This window comes from Bolinopsis microptera, chromosome 7 (genome assembly GCF_026151205.1).
Source record: "Bolinopsis microptera isolate Bmic1 chromosome 7, MBARI_Bmic_1.0, whole genome shotgun sequence".
Taxonomy (NCBI): Eukaryota; Metazoa; Ctenophora; class Tentaculata; order Lobata; family Bolinopsidae; genus Bolinopsis; species Bolinopsis microptera.
Window position 1 is genome coordinate 18,223,056 of NC_087078.1, and position 19,338 is coordinate 18,242,393.

At 39.1% G+C, this 19,338-nt stretch overlaps 1 protein-coding gene across 4 annotated transcripts in view; it reads left to right on the forward strand.

Annotated features, from left to right (window-relative positions):
* The window catches only part of LOC134818997 (protein cereblon-like), a 101,731-nt gene that overhangs the window by 76,075 nt on the left and 6,318 nt on the right, over positions 1-19,338 (forward strand). Inside the window, exons 2-7 of one of the 4 annotated variants that reach the window (XM_063828746.1) lie at positions 16,520-16,607; positions 16,816-17,033; positions 17,109-17,220; positions 17,453-17,548; positions 17,721-17,832; positions 18,136-18,239. In XM_063828746.1, coding sequence (XP_063684816.1) covers positions 16,523-16,607; positions 16,816-17,033; positions 17,109-17,220; positions 17,453-17,548; positions 17,721-17,832; positions 18,136-18,239 — 727 coding nt within the window. In that variant the 5' untranslated portion in view covers positions 16,520-16,522. Of the gene's footprint in view, positions 1-16,512; positions 16,608-16,815; positions 17,221-17,452; positions 17,549-17,720; positions 17,833-18,135; positions 18,240-19,338 lie in introns of those variants that run through there. The other 3 variants (XM_063828748.1, XM_063828744.1, XM_063828745.1) reach the window with 3 other exon arrangements.

Consider the following 19,338-nt stretch of genomic DNA (forward strand, 5'->3'; position numbering starts at 1 on the left):
TTTTCAATGTGCCTAATCTACTTTAATATGCCAATGAAATTGCTGCAACACTAGTTTTGATATAAGCACAAGAGGAAAATTTTAAATGAGAACGTAAGTAAAAATGACTATTAAGATCAAGGATGGAACAAGTCATGACAGTTCAGTGAGTTTGTAATTAACAGTAGAAGGAAAAGGTTGATCAAACAAACGTATCAAGGCGTGAACACCACAGAAACCACTTCACTGTTTGTTTAGCAGGTCTAGTAAAAACATTGCACTAAGCACTGACTAGAATTTAAAACAAGCTTGCTTGATGCTAAGAAACTTACAACCAATGAGGTAGAAGTTACTTGTAACGTGGTACACTTAGATAAACAACCGTCCCATTTTTATGGTTGATAAAAAATCATACTCAACTGTCCAACAATTTCAGGGTGAGGCGAGGAGGATTAAGTACAGACCATTTTACGGTTATTTTATACCCCCTCCCCTGAGTCCCCTATGATAAATGTGCCTGTCGTTAGCCTTGCCAAAGGCCAATATAAGATATTCCTAATGAGAATTAGAAAGAATTAAAATTCAAGCATTATATTGCTATTTATGTTAAATGTATTGAAGTTGGAACTTATATTTTCGAGAATTCAGTTAAACAAAAATGTCAGTTAAACAAAAATTTCAATTTTATGCCATTTTGTACAGAGTAAAAAATAATAATCAATAAATCAATTTGATATTTAAAGGAATCCTAATTCAATGTGTAGTATGGTATGGTATTGTAATTAAATTTACAATTTGATTTGAAAATAATATGAAGTTACAAAAATAACAAATCCATACAAACTAAAATTACTTAAATGCACTACAATATATTAACATAAGGAAGCATTACATTCATTTATGTATATACACAAGAAAAGAAAACAACAATTGTCTACATACAGATGTATACACTGAATACAGCTGTACATTTGTATTATCAATAGCTTGTAAACTTAGGTCTGTACTAGAATTAGAATTAGAACTATAATCAAATTTACACAGCAATACAATAAGAATAAAAAATAATTTAAGAAGCTTCAATCTGCTGTGCAGGACATTCAAGTCAATCGAAAACTACAAAATCAATAATATGAAAAGCTAAATGAAAATCTCCCAGATATTGCTGCTCTTCTAAAAATTATGACATAGAACAAGCAATGTCAAATTATTGAAAAAAATTCTGCTCTGATTTAAATTTCCCAAACATTGTTAACCAACAATAAATGAATTTCACACCAATGTAACTTACATTGAATGTAAGGTTAACTGGACTAAATATTTACACTCAAGTTATGTCTGCTATTTGTGTACACACATGATGTGTACATCAAGTACGCCCTGCATTGTACTCCAATCTTTTACTCGTTATCGAAATGTGTTGTTTGTACCCAATTTCGGCAAACTAAATCTTTCGGGAGTTCCTCTGTTTCATCCCAGTTAGTGCTACTCACTCTTTCTATATAGCCCACTGAATATGTGGATTTTCCAACAAATTTAAACTGACCAGTATCTGGCAAAGAATCAACAAGTCCCAGACATTTGTAATTTTTGCCATCGATGGTCACAAATGCTCTGTGATAATCGTCCTTTGTGGCAATATTTGACATCCCTACGCACTAGAATAACAACAAGATTAGGATTTAATTTCAATCATGAATTTTTTTAAAATTTCAATCATGAATTGAAATGTTCAATCAGAAATGATAAATTTAATAAAAACACACGTTAAATCGTGAAATAGAATTGAATTAGTTTATTAGAGGAACCCCTGGCCCTCCACCAAAATCAGTCATAATATGAAGGAAAAATTGCCAATTGTGAACGAACAATATACAGCCTATTTTAAGAGCCCGGAGTTCCACTCAAATACTGGCATAATGCTGTAGGACCTCAAAATAAAATTGAAGCCTACGAAGCGAATTCGATTCGTTGGCGAGAGAAACGGCCTGTGATGTGATAATGCCGTAGGACTGACCTATCATTATTAAAAGAGAATATTCAAACAATATACACATAATATAGCAATGGCCAATTGGCTGACTATAAAGTCATGGCCTGAACAAACAATTTTTTAAATAGTCAAGTGATGCTAAAGCAGAGCACAAATGTGTAATAAGTTAATAGATTAAAAAACTGATTCATGTGATGCATTACGCAGAGCACAGATAAAAATACTGATTCAATGATTAAAATTATAGCTGTGAGTGTCAATAAATTACTGTGTCATTAAAAAAAAAGGAACGATGTACACGTGATCTGAGATACCAATATCTCAATATCAAAAGGATAGTGTCTAGAAACATTCATAGTCCATGGTGGCAGGTATCAAGTTAAACGAAGTTACACTGATTGGCAATGTATACGATTGCCGTCTCCCTCTCTCACCCCTGACCGCTATCAGGGTGCTCCCCTGACCTATCATTATTGAAGTTTTAAATGACATATCAATTGCCAATTGCGAAGTAGCATATTAGTTCAACACAATTAAATCTGAGTCTACAATTTGTAATAGCATATACCCGTCAACCAGCTATACTAGTCGGTACATGAAGCAAAACTTCATGCAAACTATCGAATACACAAACAAAGAAAATTAAGAAAGCTAAACTTTTGAAGCGCTCGATTCAATCTTAGTTCAAAAATGTTAATTATATTTGCCCACCGAATAATTTGCATAACTTGTCAATTTCATTTCGTAATGAATATAATTAATACTTGATATATTAATATAATATTTGATAGGATACAAGGATACAAGGATACAAGAATACAAAAGTGATAATTATTTTATTGAATTCACAATAGTTATAATTCTGAAATAATTTAAGGTTACACAGTTCTCAAAAAATTGTCTTTTCTCTAGTTATTTACAAATGTGTAGGGATAAAATAGAAATGTTTTAAAATAGTATTTTTCCATTATGATATATCAGCAAGTCAAACAATATACACATAATATAACAATTACCCTATATAAAAATTCAATATAAATTCAATAGAAAACTAAATAAAATTTATAAACACCCTTTAAGTAGTATAAGTAAGCCAGTTTAAAGAACTGGCTCCAAATTTATATCTAATTCTGCTATTTTTACTGCACTACTACTTTTTAACCCTCTCTCTCCTCTAAGAGCTATGACTGTTGTTCTCAAAAGGTCAAATCTTACTCTCTTCCTAATAAATGTCATTGCCTCACTATATCGTTGGCCTGATTTCCTAGAAAGTTTATCCGCTAATTTCTTGAAGAACTTATTAGCTTCCCTTCCCATACCCCCAGTGGTTGATAGGACTATCGGTGTAAACGTCCCATGTTCCACTTCTACAATCCTTTTATTGTATAAATTCTTTTTCTGTCTCTCGTGGCTATTGTACATAGTGGTTGGAGATCCAAGAGCCTTATTGGAAGGAGCTTGAGCATGAAATACTCTTACATCTAAAAATGCCCTTTCCAATGGGTTCCATACACTCCTAGCACTAACATCTAATCTAGCTCCATCTGCTTTGTTGGCCCCTGCAGGAAGTTCTCTCCCGTTGACAGGAATGAGGAGAGGTTCAGTGGTAACATCTTTACAGCCAGCAGTTTCTAATAGCTCTGCTATCACATCCCTCAATGAGTTGTGGCGAAGAGATACATATCCACCCCTTTTGCATATTAATGAGTGGTTTATTGAGTTGTCACTTCCACATACACATTTTCTTGCAGCATCTTTTATCCCAAAGTTGTACCTTAGGGCTAGGGCATCATTGAATTCTTGCTTGTTGAGACAGAATCCGAATGATTTGAGCGGGAGTGACGAAAGCCAGGAACTTGCCCCTTTCTCTGATGTAAGATCTAATTGCAATTTTTGGGTTTCATTCAGGTCATTTGTAACCTCTTCTTTTCTCTCCTTGAAAAACTCTTCCCTTGATTTTCGGATTTCAGTCTTGATCTCTACTAGTTTTTCCTGATCATCAAAAAAATCTTGGTGCTGGTTGTATATTGCTTCCATTATGATATATGAATAGATCGGATTTGTAGATTTCGATCTTATTTTGAGGTCCTATAGCATTATGCATTGGCCAGTATTTGAGTGGAAATCTGGCCTCTTACAGTAGGCTGTAAATTGTTCGTTCACAGAGAGAATTGAATTGATTGCGCTTGCTGTGGCAGTATATTTTGTAAGGTCTAGTGTTTTATCGGATAGCAAACCGGCTTGGTCAGTAATATTTTTGGGATGATATATCAAATTTGTATCACACCGTGACCCCCCATTCTCGTTTCACTATAGTAAATTTTCTACGAAACAGGGGAGCCGCGGAAGAGTGCGTGGCGGGTCATACAACGTATGGTACTATCAAATCTTAATTGACGATGTCAATTCATGGCAGCTCGGCGCGGCACAGTAGCGCATCTCGACTATGTCGCTGTGAGAAGCCTTATTGAGTGCGCGGCGCGGCACAGTAACGCATCGCGCTATACTACAATATCAAATCTTGATACACGATGTCAATCCTTCGCATCTCGCCGATCTGCATACGTGTGGTTGTGAGAAAATGCGCGGCGCGGCTTGTATCACGTGGTGACCCCACGGTCGCTTCACTATAGTATCGTCTTCGACGATACAGGGGAAGCCGCGCACTTCGTGCGCGGCGGGTCATACAACGTATGACAAGCCGCGCATATTTAATCCATTATTATGACATCCACACTTTTTGGTTTTGATTCGCGTTGAAAATCGAGCGCTATCTCAATCTTAAACCGCACAAACAATTTTAATAAGTTCTTAGTAATTAGTATGTAGCAGACTGCGCTTTGATCTACTCAGAACCTGTATAATGTCTATCAGGGGATACAGTACAAAGGTACCAGAACTTTTCCACCCACGGCAATAAGTGATTTGGACCTTAACCTGATCAACACTCCTAAACCCTAAAAGGTCATGGAGTGCTTGTTGGATGGGGGTCTAAACAGTAGTAAATTATTCAAACAATATACACATAATATAACAATAACCCTATATACAATTTCTATATAGAAATTCAATAAAAAATCTTAGAAAATTTCATAAAAACCCTTTGTTGTAGTAGTAAAAGTAGCCAATTCAATTTGTTGGCTCTAAATTAATATCTAAATCTGATATCTTAACAATACTACCACTTTTTATCCCTCTTTCTCCTCTAAGAGCAATAATTGTCGTTCTTAATAAGTCAAATCTTATTCTTTTCCTGATAAAAGTCATCGCTTCACTGTATCTTTGGCCTGATTTTCTAGACATTCTATCAGCTAACTTTTTGAACATTTTTAGAACATTTGAATATAATTTGAAACATTACAGAAATGTTGTACAAATCGCTCAAACACACACACTAGGTCTTAATTCGGTTAAGTTCCAATCGAAAATTAAATGATTCTCAAAATGTAGGTGTCTAATGAAAATGTGATACTGTGTGACAAAGTTAAGAATGTCTTAGTGAAAGAGAGTTAACTGTCGATAAATTCATGTGAGGTACTATCGAAGTTCAAAATGTTGTGATGGGTGACATGATAATGACTGATAAGAAAAAGTTTTCATGTCAACTGTGCCATAATCCAGAACAGTGTGATGACTGTCAAAGTGTCGACCACTAGGTACTTGGACGAACAAGTGTACCCGAGGTGTTCTGAGATGGCATGCTCGGGAACACGAACGCGCGCTAGTCGCTAGGGCAAAAAAAGAAATGCACAGTAAGCAAGTTAAAAAAAAGGAAAATTAAAATGCCGCTTGGGCCAAATGCAGTGAGCCAGTAAGGTGCGGTCGTAGGAGCAAGTGGCTCTGAAGACTAAAACTGATGAGACTGATGAGTCTGATGCTGAAAATGAAGACTGAAAGGGGGGAAGCAAAGGAGAAGGAAAGGATGCAGGGGGACAAGAAAAAAGAAACAAGAGTGGAGACAAACCACCTGCTGAGGTCTGGCTAAAATCAGAATGCAGTGAGCGGCCCGTGTAACAAAATCGTCCGTGGCAGTCTACCCCGTACGCAGACTACGGTCCAAGATTTCAGGCGCCAGAATACACCTTTTGGTGCAGAGCTGGTCACGACCAGGGTCCTCTCGGATACCCCGTCTCGGAGGTCGGGCCAATGGAGCGATCCATTGCTGTACTAACAACCATTGTAACCCTATCACTCTGAAGGCCCCACAGTTCCTACATGGACGCACGGCCGGAAGCCCATGTAGGGACGGAAAGTCCCAAGAGTCGCTCATAGCATCCGTCACAGATCCAAAGCAGAAGGAGAAGGAAAGAAAGAACGAGAAAAGCAGAAGAGAGCTGGCTGAAGGACTACTTTCCATCTTCATCACGAAGGCTGTCTTTGTGCTTGAGGTTCAGACTGTACATTTCTCTGATGGTTGAGCATGAAAGTCTAATCAAGTTCACATCCTGCTCGTTAAGGTTACCGTAAAGATCTTCGGTACGAGAGAGAGTGTTGACAATGTTGTTCAGTCCGTTGTCATTGCTGTTTCCCAAGCTTTCACTAGCTCTGGTAAACTTGTCTCTGATAGCCTTCCCTTGTGGGCAGGAAGTGAGAAAGTGTGTTTCATCCTCTATGATCCCGGTTGATCCTTTCAGTTCACAAAAGGTGCAAGTTCTGCTCTCTAGAGGTGTTTTGTCGTATCTCCCAATTTCTATGCTGAGTCTGTGAGAACTGCACCTTATTTGAGCTGTTGATCTTCTGTCATTGAGAGTTCTTGCATAATCGAGGTAAGGCTCCCATGCAAAGACTGTTTTGACGTCCTTGTAGAAAGTGAGTTTCCTGCTCTCGTTAATCTTTGATCTCCAGGAGTCTGTAAAAAGCTTTTGAAAGTTATTTACCAGCTCGTCTGGACTGCAAGCGTCTGCAAACGCAGTTGCGTTGAGTAGAAGCGAAGAGTTCCTTGCATATGTTCTAGGATCAATGTTGTTGAAGCACTTGATGATGTTTTCTATTCCAGAGTACCACGAAAGATGCAAGTTTATTTGCTCAGTCATGGCAGCCTTCACCAGTTGAGACGATGGAAGACACATTATCCTTTTGAAGTATTTGACACTTAGTTTTAATACTTCGATCAGTAGTGGGTACGAACCTGTCTCACCCCATGCAGTTGCATTGGTAGCCCGTCTGTTTATCCCAAGGAGGAACTTCAGGTGACGGAGGTGAACCTGCTCGATTTGTTGCTTTGCCATGTGGGTCATTGAGTTGTTCAAGTTTTGATCCCTCATGAGGCACGAAAGAACTTTTGTTACCTCTGGAAGAGTGGGTGCCCAGACTTGGCAGCCGTACAGTAAGATGGGCTTAACCAGTGAGTTGAAAAGCTTGTGGAAGCATGAGGCGTCAACAAATCTGCGATCGATTGTGCTTCTGAGGCTGAAATATGCTCCGAGCCCTTTGCGGTAAAGAGAATCAGTGGCTTGTCGGAATTTACCATTGCTACTGATAAGAATGCCAAGATAGCAGTAGTGGGAGACCATCTCGATGTCGTTGCCATGTGCTTTGGGACGCCAACTAGGGGTATCCGAAGCTTTACTGTTGAAAACCATAAACTTGGTTTTGGATATATTGATTTCCAGTCCCCAGTTATCGCAGTACGTCGTGATGATCGTGATTAGCTTTTGCAGCGATTCTTGGTCAAGGGCAAGAATAACTAAATCATCAGCCCAGGCTAGATGAGTTACTGAAAGTCCTGCAAGCATGGGGCAGTTGGCTAGGGCTTCGTTGAGGAGATCAGAGAGCTCTTTGAAGTACACCTTGAACAATTCTGGACTAAGAGGGTGACCTTGCTCTGTCCCTTTCAGGATACTGAAGGCTTCACTGATTTTGCCATTGATCTTTATATGTCCTTCCGACTTGCTGTACATGTCTTTGATGATGTTGTAGAACCCACCATTAACACCATAACATGATAGTTTGAATAGGAGGGCCTGTCGACATACAAGGTCAAAGGCTTTACGAAGGTCAATGAATATAGCAAAGACCTTCTGCTTTACTCTCTTGTACTTCTCAATGATCGATATCAGAGTGAAAATGTGATCATTACATTGGCTCCCTTTGGTGAATCCAGCTTGATTGGGCGGATCTGAATGTGTCGTTTGCCGGTGTGTGACAAGTCTCGATAGCAGCATTGTTGACAATAGCTTGCCAATGCAGCTGCAGACTGCAATAGCTCTGTAGTTATCGGGATTTCTAATGCAGCAAAATTGAGAAAGTCTGGATCTTCTGTCTTGTTACCAAGCAGGCCATGGATGTTTGCTACGTTCCAGGAGATAATAGAGTTAGCAAAGTCCATGATGAGGAAAGGTCAGAGAGGGACCTGGAGAGAAACGAAAAGAAGGTGAAAAGATGAAGAAATGAAAAAGGACTAACGAGAGCCTCTGGTGAAAGTGTTGTCGAGGCTGGTCCTGAAGTTGCCCATAATGACCCTGATACCCCTGTCGTTGAGCTGAGATTTGTTTGAGGTCAACATGTAATTGTGAGGAAGTTCCGAATCTTCAGGAAAGAAGTTGGAGTTCTTGTTCTCCCGAGTTCTAGTCCAGAAGTCTGCTTTGTCTCTATCATCTTTGAGATTGTGAATTGCCTCTGAGATAAGTTGTCTGGCTCTAAGTCCCCCTCCATCGGTTTGATTGCAGATGATTGGATGAGAGATGACCACCTTGCACTTTTGTGATGTTTCTCGGAGGATCTTTTCAGTGCTCTGGACAAAGGTGTTGATTAGAGAATCACTCGGTTGGCCATTCGTGATGTCATGAGCACCAAGGTGGATGTAAACTACGTCTGGGTTTTTGTTTGATATCTCCTCAGCAGTTTCACCCAAACAGGAGCTGAGCTCGTCCCAGCTGCGTTTGTAGATCATGGAGACATCATATCTCTTGGAGAACTCCTCTGACTTGAAACTCCGCATAGTTGAGTCACAAAGAAGGACCACTTTCTGTTTCTTCCGTGCTGATGATTTACTCAATCTTTTAGATCGATCAGATGAGTGTGTAGTGTTTCCATTTCTGGAACTGTTCCTGTGATCGGTGTTGATCCTCTCACTCCTTCTGTATGAGTCTCTTTGGCCTCGCTCAGGAGGAAGACCGGGGATATCTCTGTTGGTCCTTGTCTTGCGCGGGGATCTCGGAACATAATTCTCATTCTGTTCGTGGGTCTCATTACTCGGCCTCTTTTGGTAATTACTCCGATTTGATGATTTTGATGATGTTAGGATGGCTAGAATCTCCTCAATTTTGTTGCTGTCCTCGCTTTTGAAGAAGCTATCATGCCATGCTTCTAAATCCCTTTTGATAGTCATAGTTTCGTTGAGGGTTCGAGTGAGGCCCTCTAAACTGCTTTGGGACTTTTCCAGAAGTAAGCTGGTATCTTGATTTGCTTTGGTTAGATTTTTCAAGAGGTCAACTCCGTTTGAACACGTTGTGGCGTTCTTGCAATCTCCCTTAGATTTATCAGCGGGCATCTTGGTAAGCTTTAGTTCATCCAGATCTTTTTGCACTTCTCCTAGAGCTGAGCTGATAGAGATATTTGATTTTTCGATCACTGCTAGTCTGTTATCGATCAGGCTCAGTTGTTCAGAGGACCCAGAGGTAGAAGTCTTGCGGATATACTGAGAGATTCTCTTTCTCCTAGCCTTTGGAGCACCTTCCGTACTAAGTTTCAGGAATTCAAGTTCTTTCAAGATATCACTGTTAGTTGCTTCGTCAAGGGATTTGATGTAACTTTCAATGCCCTGAAAGCAGCTGTCCGATGTGATTCTATCTGACTCTCGTATCTTCCTCTTGACGTTAACCTTAGGCCGGGTAGTAGATGCCCTTGACTTGAGAAAGTCCCCAGCGTTGGGCAGAGAGCTGGTAAAGTGGAAATCTGTCGGAGAAGTGCAGGTTTCTGGAATTGGGGCAGTCTTGGAGAGGTTCTCCTCGGGGGCATTGGTGATGTAAGAAGTTTCGCTTGCTTCTGTAAGGTATCGACACAACCTTTGCTTACAAATTGCTGCAGCACCGTCAATAGCCTGTTTGCACGCTGTGAGTTCCTCCTTAACTTCTTTGTGCTTCATTTTGTTGATCAGCACACTCACAGCAGCGTAGTTTGGACTATCATAGGGGTCTTCAAGTAATACTTTTGCTCGGGTCTTCATGTCTTCAAGCGAGTCCTTGCTGGATGTGTGTTGCTCTAGAGCATCAAGAAGCAATGTGAAGTCAGCCTTGGTGAAGTTATCGAGTGTTTGCTGATAGATATGAACCTGCCCAATTCTGTATCCAAGCTTGTTGGTAAACTGCGTTGGCCGGATACTGTTGTTGGGTAGATCTTTTCCGTCCCAGGTCAGGGATTGCTCGCGATAATCAGAGTCCGTAATAGAGCTGAAGAATAGGAGCCTATAGGATGGCTTGACAGCGTTTGTTTGTAAGTCAAAACCCACTTCTGACCGTACTTGATAACGTTTCAGAGTATCGCTTGACAGGAAAATAGCCGCTCCGTGATCAGGTGATAGCCGTCCTACATCTACTTTTCCTAGATATGATCCAGTGTCGGTCCTTGGAATTATGTCGATTACATTCTGATGTCCAAGGCAGAGAATTGCAAGCGGAGAGTCTTCTTCGATGTAAGAATCGAGATCGGATGGGAATACCGATGTTTCTGGGATCTTGGAATTCATCTGAATTCTCTCGATGACGCAACTGTTGAGAAGATTTCCATTAATCAGGTTATTCTGTAGGATCTGGTTCATGCATTGGAGTAAGATAGGGATTTCCTTGAAGTCCTTAGTATCGTAAGTGTCCCATGGTTGGAAGGGGTAAAATCTGGAGCTGAACAGGGCAAGCTCTCGTTGGTGAGGTCCATACTTCCGAAATGGGACGTTACTTTCCGTTGACCACTGAAGAATGTCCGCTGGTTCCTTCATAAACAGGGCTTTCTGGTGATATATGTCCCTTCTTGGTTCATCTGCGTTACTCTTTAGGTCAGTTGAGATGTAACCCGGAGATGACGACAGATTCCTTATTCGCATGCAGGGATCGAGATGGTTTGTGATTATTGGAAGCGAGTTCAGCTTTTTCACGATTGTGACCTCTTCACAAAAACTGAGACTCTTTTCTGTCGGTGTTAGTCTGCGAAGCAAATCCTCCTCCGGCTCTTCGTCATAATTGAACTTCAGATCTAGCTTTTCGACTTCGATAGGAGTTGGTGTTTCCTCGTATAGCTGTTCCGTATTGTTGTCACCCGGATCCTGTACTTCAGTTGAGCTCTTTCCCACTTGCACAAGTTGCTGGTCTGCGGCAGTGTCATTCCCAGTCCCGGTGGTGGTTGTTATGACTTCGGAGGAAGTAGTAGATAAAGACTGGTTGTCTGTCTCTGGTTCTACCTCTTCATTCTTGTCGTCTTCGTTTAGTGAAGTACAATCAAAAGGGTCGAACGATTCTCTCCCCGGTCTTTTTGGATCGTCCTCATCGTCGTCACTGTCTCCTCCACCATTTGAGCTTTCAGTCTGAGATGAACCATGTTTTCCTTCACTACCCGAGTTGGGTTGGCCACCACCTCCGCCGTTGTTCGCCGGTTGTTGGGAGCTGTTGTTCTGCTCTTCCGAGCCATTGTGAGAGTTACCCCTTGAGTTACCATGATCTGGAACAGATTTCCCGCCTGGAACTGAAGAAAGAAATGTACAGGAAGAAGCAGGAAAGCTGCTGACTGGAGAACTAGAACAAGCAACAGAAATGACGAACGGAGATGGTACACGATGTCCAACACTAAATACTGGTCCACTGTAATTGGTTTTTACCCGGCTTGCGCGGTGAGAAGAAACTTGATCAGCCGTGCTATCAGTATGAGTATCGAAAAAGGCACGTTCACGTTCGTTCTTGCGGCTAGGTACTGTGCTCGGAGTTTCAGACTTATACTCAAAACGGTAACGCCTGTAAGATAGCACGAACCAAAATTGGCGCGGATACGCGGCAAGCTCTAGTGGTCGACACTTCAGCAGTTGCTCGAGAATAGCGGTAAAAATGTGACAGTACATGTTGGTAAGATCGGTGTTAAGGCAAGTGATGTGAAGAAAATATGAGTTGTTCGGGTCGTGAAGTAAATCAAACTGCTCAAGAAAATTGTTGCCTATGTAGAAAAGTAAATAGTCGACAAGAAGTGGCAGAAAGTGACTCCACAAAAAGCTCCGGGACTCGAGTATCAGCAAAATGAATGATCTAGTCTGTTCGAAAATGTGAGTTCTAAAAGTCTGGAGCTGGCCAGATAGGCCCGAAAGAGAGCGCGAAGAAGTCCATTTACGTAGTGCTCGACCAAGTAGCAAGATACCAAGCATCGTCAGGTACATCGAAGTTGACACGAATAGGGCAAAACACGCGAAATCAAACATAAAAATACACACAAAAATGTGCCCCTCGTGTAGCATGGTAATGGCTTGAGTTAATTGTCCGAATGTTCTAGATCTATGCCAGTGAAAGAGCTTATCAACATCAGTGATAAGGGCCATAGATAAGCTGGCTAATTGTTTAGCTAGTAGGGTTGTATTCCGTTCGAATTAGTTAGTTCACTGTCGTGGAAATGTTTTGTGCTCTTCCTTCGATTGCATGTGCCATGAAAATTGTATGGGTCCATGTTACAAGGGCCTGGTGGCACTAAACTGAGTAAGTCGGAAGATTTAAACATATGTTCGAAATCATTTTCGTTGAGTTCTAATTGTTTGATGTAAAGTTTGATTTGTGAGTTAACCGTTAACGTCCGATGTGTGAGGAAGCTCGAGGGAAGAAATTCCGAGTAAAATCGTTGAGATTCCGATGTGTCGCCCCTGGTAGACAGTGCTACCAGGGCAAGAGTAAGTAGGGTAAGTAGCGACGTTGTTAGCTGATAAGAGAAAGCGATAAAACGACTCAAATTCAACTTGCACATATATATAATCAAAGAAGAACGTATTTGCTTCTCTTCCCATTCCACCTGTTGTTGATAGGACAATTGGTGTAAATGTTCCATGTTCCACCTCGACAATCCTTTTGTTGTACATTTTTTTCTTCTGTCTCTCATGGCTAATGTACATACTCATTGGAGATCCAAGAGCCTTATTGGAAGGAGCTTGAGCATGAAATACTCTTACATCTAAAAATGCCCTTTCCAATGGGTTCCATACACTCCTAGCACTAACATCTAACCTAGCTCCATCTGCTTTGTTGGTCCCTGCAGGAAGTTCTCTCCCTGCAGGGGGTCTAAACTGCTTTTTGTTGTGATGTGAATTTGTTACATATTATTGCAAAGGGTTTTTTTTTACCTCAGTTTTAAAATGTGTACCATTTTTAAAGAATTTTTATATAGGGTCATTGATATATTATTTAACGGGTGATACTCGTAAAATATTTGTTCCACGAGTCCAACTCGGCGCGCGTCCTGGTAGGTTATAAACCTACAATATATTATGTGTATATTGTTTGAATAATTTCTTTAGTTAAAAAAAATTAGTATGTAGCATGGCAGGTGATAATTTGGACAGTTGATTAACTTCTTGACCCAACATGGAAATATTTGAGACACATGCACTTGACAGGTTATTTAAAAGGTTTAGTTAAGGACACTGGGAGTTTGGGTCATGTGGACATTTTTAGTGTCTATATTCTCTTGATTATTCTGTGCTGCGAAATTTTCTTTTCCTCCCTGAAACATAGAATATGCATAATAATAATAATAATAAATTAATGTTATTTTTATACAGCACCAAAAGGTTAAATAATTTAAATTTAACCCTTATGCTCAGCTGTAAATGATACCTAAATGACAGTAGAGATCGTGCATCTCGCCTTGGACAGGAGTAAAAACGGAAGTTTAAAGCTGCAAGTAAAATCCTGACTAAATAAGGCAGATACACCTAACAAGAAGATATCCAAAAAAGGTTAGCAGGTTTTCTAACAAAACATAGATGATGACCACAAGAAATCTATGTATGAGACTCATCAGACTAACAAAATGATATACAAGATAATAAGGATGAAAAATCATAAAATATTAAAAATTCTTTAAGAATTATATATAGAACTCCAAATATACAAACAATCTGAAAACTTCAATATACAATACAAAATACATGTTGAATGTTCTACTGCATTATACTTACAATACTGAATACAGTAATTATAATAAGATTAAACATGGAGACTGCATCAGTAATAGGTAAATGGCCTAGTAACAATCTAGCTCTAGTAAAAAGTTCTAGTAACAATCTCACTTCGTGTAATGCGCATTCTCCCAGCACCCAGACTCACTAACGTCTCCTTCATCCAGTTGCATTGATGTACTTTTTACTAACTAAGTGATTTAAGATTTATTTTATCCTCCAGTGGCGTAATAAACGGCCCTGCTGACCCCGCTGTGGGGGGGGGGGGGGGTGGTGCCGTCTTAGTGGGGCGCCAAATCGTCGTTTGAATGTGGGACAAGTAAAATACAATTTTAATTTTTCTAAAATCACCTAATTTGTTCAATTTCAGGGAGGGGCACCAAAAGGGGAGGGGGCACCAACAGGGGGGGGGGGGGGGTGAGCGCTTTTTCAGCGGGGGGCGCCAACAGGCAACGTTACGCCACCACTATCATCTAATACAATTTTTATTTTGGATTATTGCATTTGAGCTAATCTAAAACCAAACAGTGCTGATGTCTGTACTAGCACATTAAAGAAAAGAGAACAACCACCAACCTTGTCACAAGCGGGAGCTGAAAACGAATCACCGATCAGACTGATCAATCTTTGTCCATCTTGACATTAGTGGCATCATACCCATCAAGCAATGATATTGTTTTAAAATACAAATTACTTCAGCAATTGTAGCACTCCAGAAGGCATCTGCTATGCTACCCTTTACTGTTATCCCGTTCGTTAGAAGTAAAGATATCCAAGATTCTATTGTAGATAATTCTTGCAATCCTTCAAACTCTGACAGTTATCGTGCTAGGTATCCTGAAGCATATCCTGGCAGCAGTTCAGCTGAATTTTATAGTTTAGTCATCAGTGAATCTTCTTCTGGATCATCACATACACCTGCCAGATTACAGAAAAATAAAAGACGTAAAGAAATTACCCCAAGTTCTTACAAGAATTTGTATAACAAAGTTTGTAATGATGATATTGTGTCAGTAAAAGATTGGTTTACTCTGTATTTCCCTGAAAAACTCAGAAATGATCATGTTGGTTCATTACAGACTGCTGTGAAGAGTCTGTGTGATGAATCAGGCTGCAATATAGCCATGACAGCTGCCGTTCATAAGAGCTATGAATCTTTTAAATTTTTATTGAATTTTTTCCCATCGCTAATGGACGGAAAAGACAACTTTGGGAACACATTCAGTGATGTTGTATGGAATGTAAAAGATGAAAATCTAAATAGAATTTTGATGAAGTACAGCATGAAATTAAGAACAACTGCTGTTAAGTTGGAAAGCGCTAAACGGAAATCTGAAGAATATTGCAAGCAGTGCAATCTGCTTCACTGTGATCCAAATCATGATTCATCAATTTCTCACCTTCATGCAGAGAATCGTGATGTTCCTGAGATTAATCCCCACTTGGATCCAAATAATGCTGGCTATAAAATGATGTCCAAGTTTGGGTGGTCCGAAAACAAGGGTTTAGGTAAGCTTGTTTAGAAGTTAAAACCTACAAAGTACAAACCTACATATAGGTAGATATAGATTATAGTTATAGATATATTGTCACGGTCAGATGATGTATTGAACTTCAAAATCATCACGTTTATAGAAAGCTGTATTTTCATGGGAATTGGGCATGACAGAAAATTGTTTGTATAAATTGCACGTAATCCTCATTGTTTATCCAGGCAAAAAAAACTTTTCCATCTAAAACATTTTAATGATATTTACAGGGCCATCAGAAGCTGGACGAAAATACCTCATAAAAACACAACTAAAAACTGACAGAAGAGGACTTGGAATTCCTGAGAAGAACAAACCAAAAGTATCCCACTTCGAACCCCATGATGTAAACAGTTTGAAAGACAACCTGTTACACAAACGAAAGATCAAACTCACGACAGAAAGTAAGCGAAAGAGAAAAAAGGATCAGGAAAAATCAAGGCGGTGGGAAATAGATTTAAGACGATCGATGAACGAATATGAGTAAATTCTGTGTTTCAACTACATACATTAAAGCATACCCTCTGACTTGGAAAGTATCATCCATAAAATGAATGAGCCGAACTGTGATCTATATAATTGTATTTACATTGATAATCGATGTTATTGTTTGCTAGTATATGATTATAATGTTTACATTTTAAGGTACAGTCGGAATAAAGTTTGTAATTTTATTGAAATATTATTACTATTAATATCAGTATAGATTGTCAATCACTGCTTACTCTTGTCCTAAACATTTTAAGCAACTAAATAATTCGTGAAGTCTCATTTTAAGAGCATGGCTTTTGCTCTCAATCTTCATTTCATCAGTGCACAATCAAAGCTTTTGAAAGAGAATTTATTAGACAATTTATTGGATACACAATAAATATCTTGAAGGAAATGGAAGAGAAAGTAAGATCGAACAGTGAAGGTGGTGAAAGTAGTGCTCAGCAGGATAATGACAACGGGGAGCAATCTGATTACGGTTAGAAAATCAATTTTTTACATTATCATGATTTTTGAATCCGATCTAACCAGTCGTTCAATAAATAAAATAAAAATGGGTAAATTCACTATTCATTTTATTTCTTATTTATTTTTATCAGGATATTTTATGATAATATATTAATGATTTCATTTTTGATAGATCTACTCCAAATTGTTTGATACCATGATAATACAAACAATTTCAGAAGATGCAGCAGAGAACTTAGAAGAAGAGGAACAGATGGAAATGGACGAAGATAACGACTCACTAGAACAAGAACGTGAGATTGAACGCGTAGCAGCAGAGTATGCAGAACAAGAACGTGAGATTGAACGCGTAGCAGAAGAGTATGCAGAACAAGAACGTGAGATTGAACGAATGGCAGAAGCTGAAGCTGCTGAGGAAGCATGGATCGAGAGACAGGTAGATGCTGCAGCAGAACAGGTAGATGCTGCAGCAGAACAGGTAGATGCTGCAGCAGAACGCACCCAGCAGCAGGTAGATGCTGCAGCAGAACGCACCCAGCAGAGGATCGCCAATGCTGAGCAAGCTCAGGAGCTGGATCGTGTGGATTACGATATTGCTATACCTTCCCAGCATTCCTACCTTGGTCAGATACATTGTTATTTACATACGCTTACATACGTTTACATGGATACGTTTGCATGTATTTACATAGTTTCTGATTGTAGTGCGTGATGTAACTATCATTACTTTCCTTCAATTTAGGAACTATCAATTCATGTACGGACCTTGCTACATCTCGCAAAAGTAAAAAATGTGATATTACGAATTATTATAAAGGTTACCTAACAACTTAATTATAAATAGGCTAACTTCAGATATGGCTTTGACACGAGTTGAAGGTTACAACTATTGGTTGGAAGGCCATCACGTGAACTTGTACATAATACCACTTGACGTTATTGTAATACCAGGTTAGCAGGTTTTCAGGCTGATTCGTCATGATTACTAGATAAATTTGTAAAATCGGGGTTCTTTTGATTCAGTTTTATTTTATTTCTATCGCTAGAAAAAGTGAATTTGGTATGCTAGATTAATTAATTAAGTTATTTCCATAACAAAACTAACTAAAGTACTCTTTGTCAGGACAAAGTCTTCCTCTCAGAATAAGACAAAGTACCCTGCAGTTTGCCATGGTCCGAGCTCTTCTTGACACCAATCAGAAGACATTTGGCGCTGTTTACCTTCCCGCAGAACGGTCAGTTAAATAACTATTTAATTAAATAAATCTAATTAAATAACAGTTAAATAACTATTTTGTCTTGTTTTTTTTACTTCCTTTATAAAAACATAGATCTCATTGCTGTTCTGTTGTTAGCATAGAATCTGTTTGTTGATAGTCAACAGCCAGCTTGCACTTATTAATAATTAATAATACCTTAAATTCTAACTTCATAAGCTGATGCGTATAATGTAACACAATAAAAGATGAATGTCAATGTTATAATGTTACTTACATTTGTCAATATACCAATATCATTAATATTATTTAATTATCTAGGGAGACTTTGGTGCTCGATCGCAGTTGGTCACAAATCGGTGTAACAGTTCAAATTGTGGAGGTTTCAGATGAGACACCCAATGAAATTGTGCTCAAGTGCAAAGGTAATCCAGTTAATCCCGAATTTCCTTGAACTAATATTAACGGCGATTTTTTACATCCCTAAGATATGTGAATTTGCATGTTTTTCGTTTTGGGTTATTATGTAGTACTGTCCAGTAATAAGCAATATTCCAGCGATATGTACGGGTATATGACCCCCAGAATATAGGTGGCCCCCAAAATATAGGTCATGTTAGTGGATACAGTTCTAACCAAGATAAGCGATACTAATGGGATCTGTTACTGCTACGTTGGAGTAAAGCATGTAACTAATGTTTCTGGATAAGAATTTTTGACCTACATGAGGTATTTTGGTATATTTGGTCATGACAGCGAAAGATTTAAACGATGTTGTCATTTTCTAGAGGGGTAAATATGGCGAGAAATGGTCATGACAAAAATCTGTCCAACACATGCCATTAAGACTACTGGTATGAGTATGAGTATTATTTTAAGCTATCTTTTCATCGAGACATCTGCAAACTGACAATTTGGAAAAAAGTTATGGCCACCACAATTTTACGGGCCCCCAGAATATAGGTCTATACGACCCCCAGAATATAGGTTGGTCAAAAACCCTGAACATGCCCAAAACCATGCTTTGGGATGCTCTACTTGTAGCTACTAGTCTCCTGAACACACATATTAAGTTTTATCAAAATTGGATAAAAATTGGCCGAGTTATGGGATAAAAACCATATGCCCATATTTGGGCATACGCACCAAATTTGATCGATTTTGGTCCATAAATTGGTCAAATATCAATATTTTTGAATAAAACCAACTTTATATGGAAGGTAAGCCTATACTACACATTCTCTATGATTATCAGCTCAATATCTACCTAACTGTGGATTCTGTGTTCAAATAATCGCAAAAAATGAACAAAATCGCCCATATCTCAGTTCGCGATATTTGCAAAACTGACTTCGCTCAAAACAATAGAACTCAATAGGGCTTCAATGTTTTCACATGAAATTTTCAGAATCAACGTAGAATTGTCTCATGACCTTAAGTTTTGGGACAGAATTTTAAGTTAAGCCTTTAAAAAAATTTGGCGGCCAAAAATGTCTGATTTACAGTCATTGAGGTGCACATTGT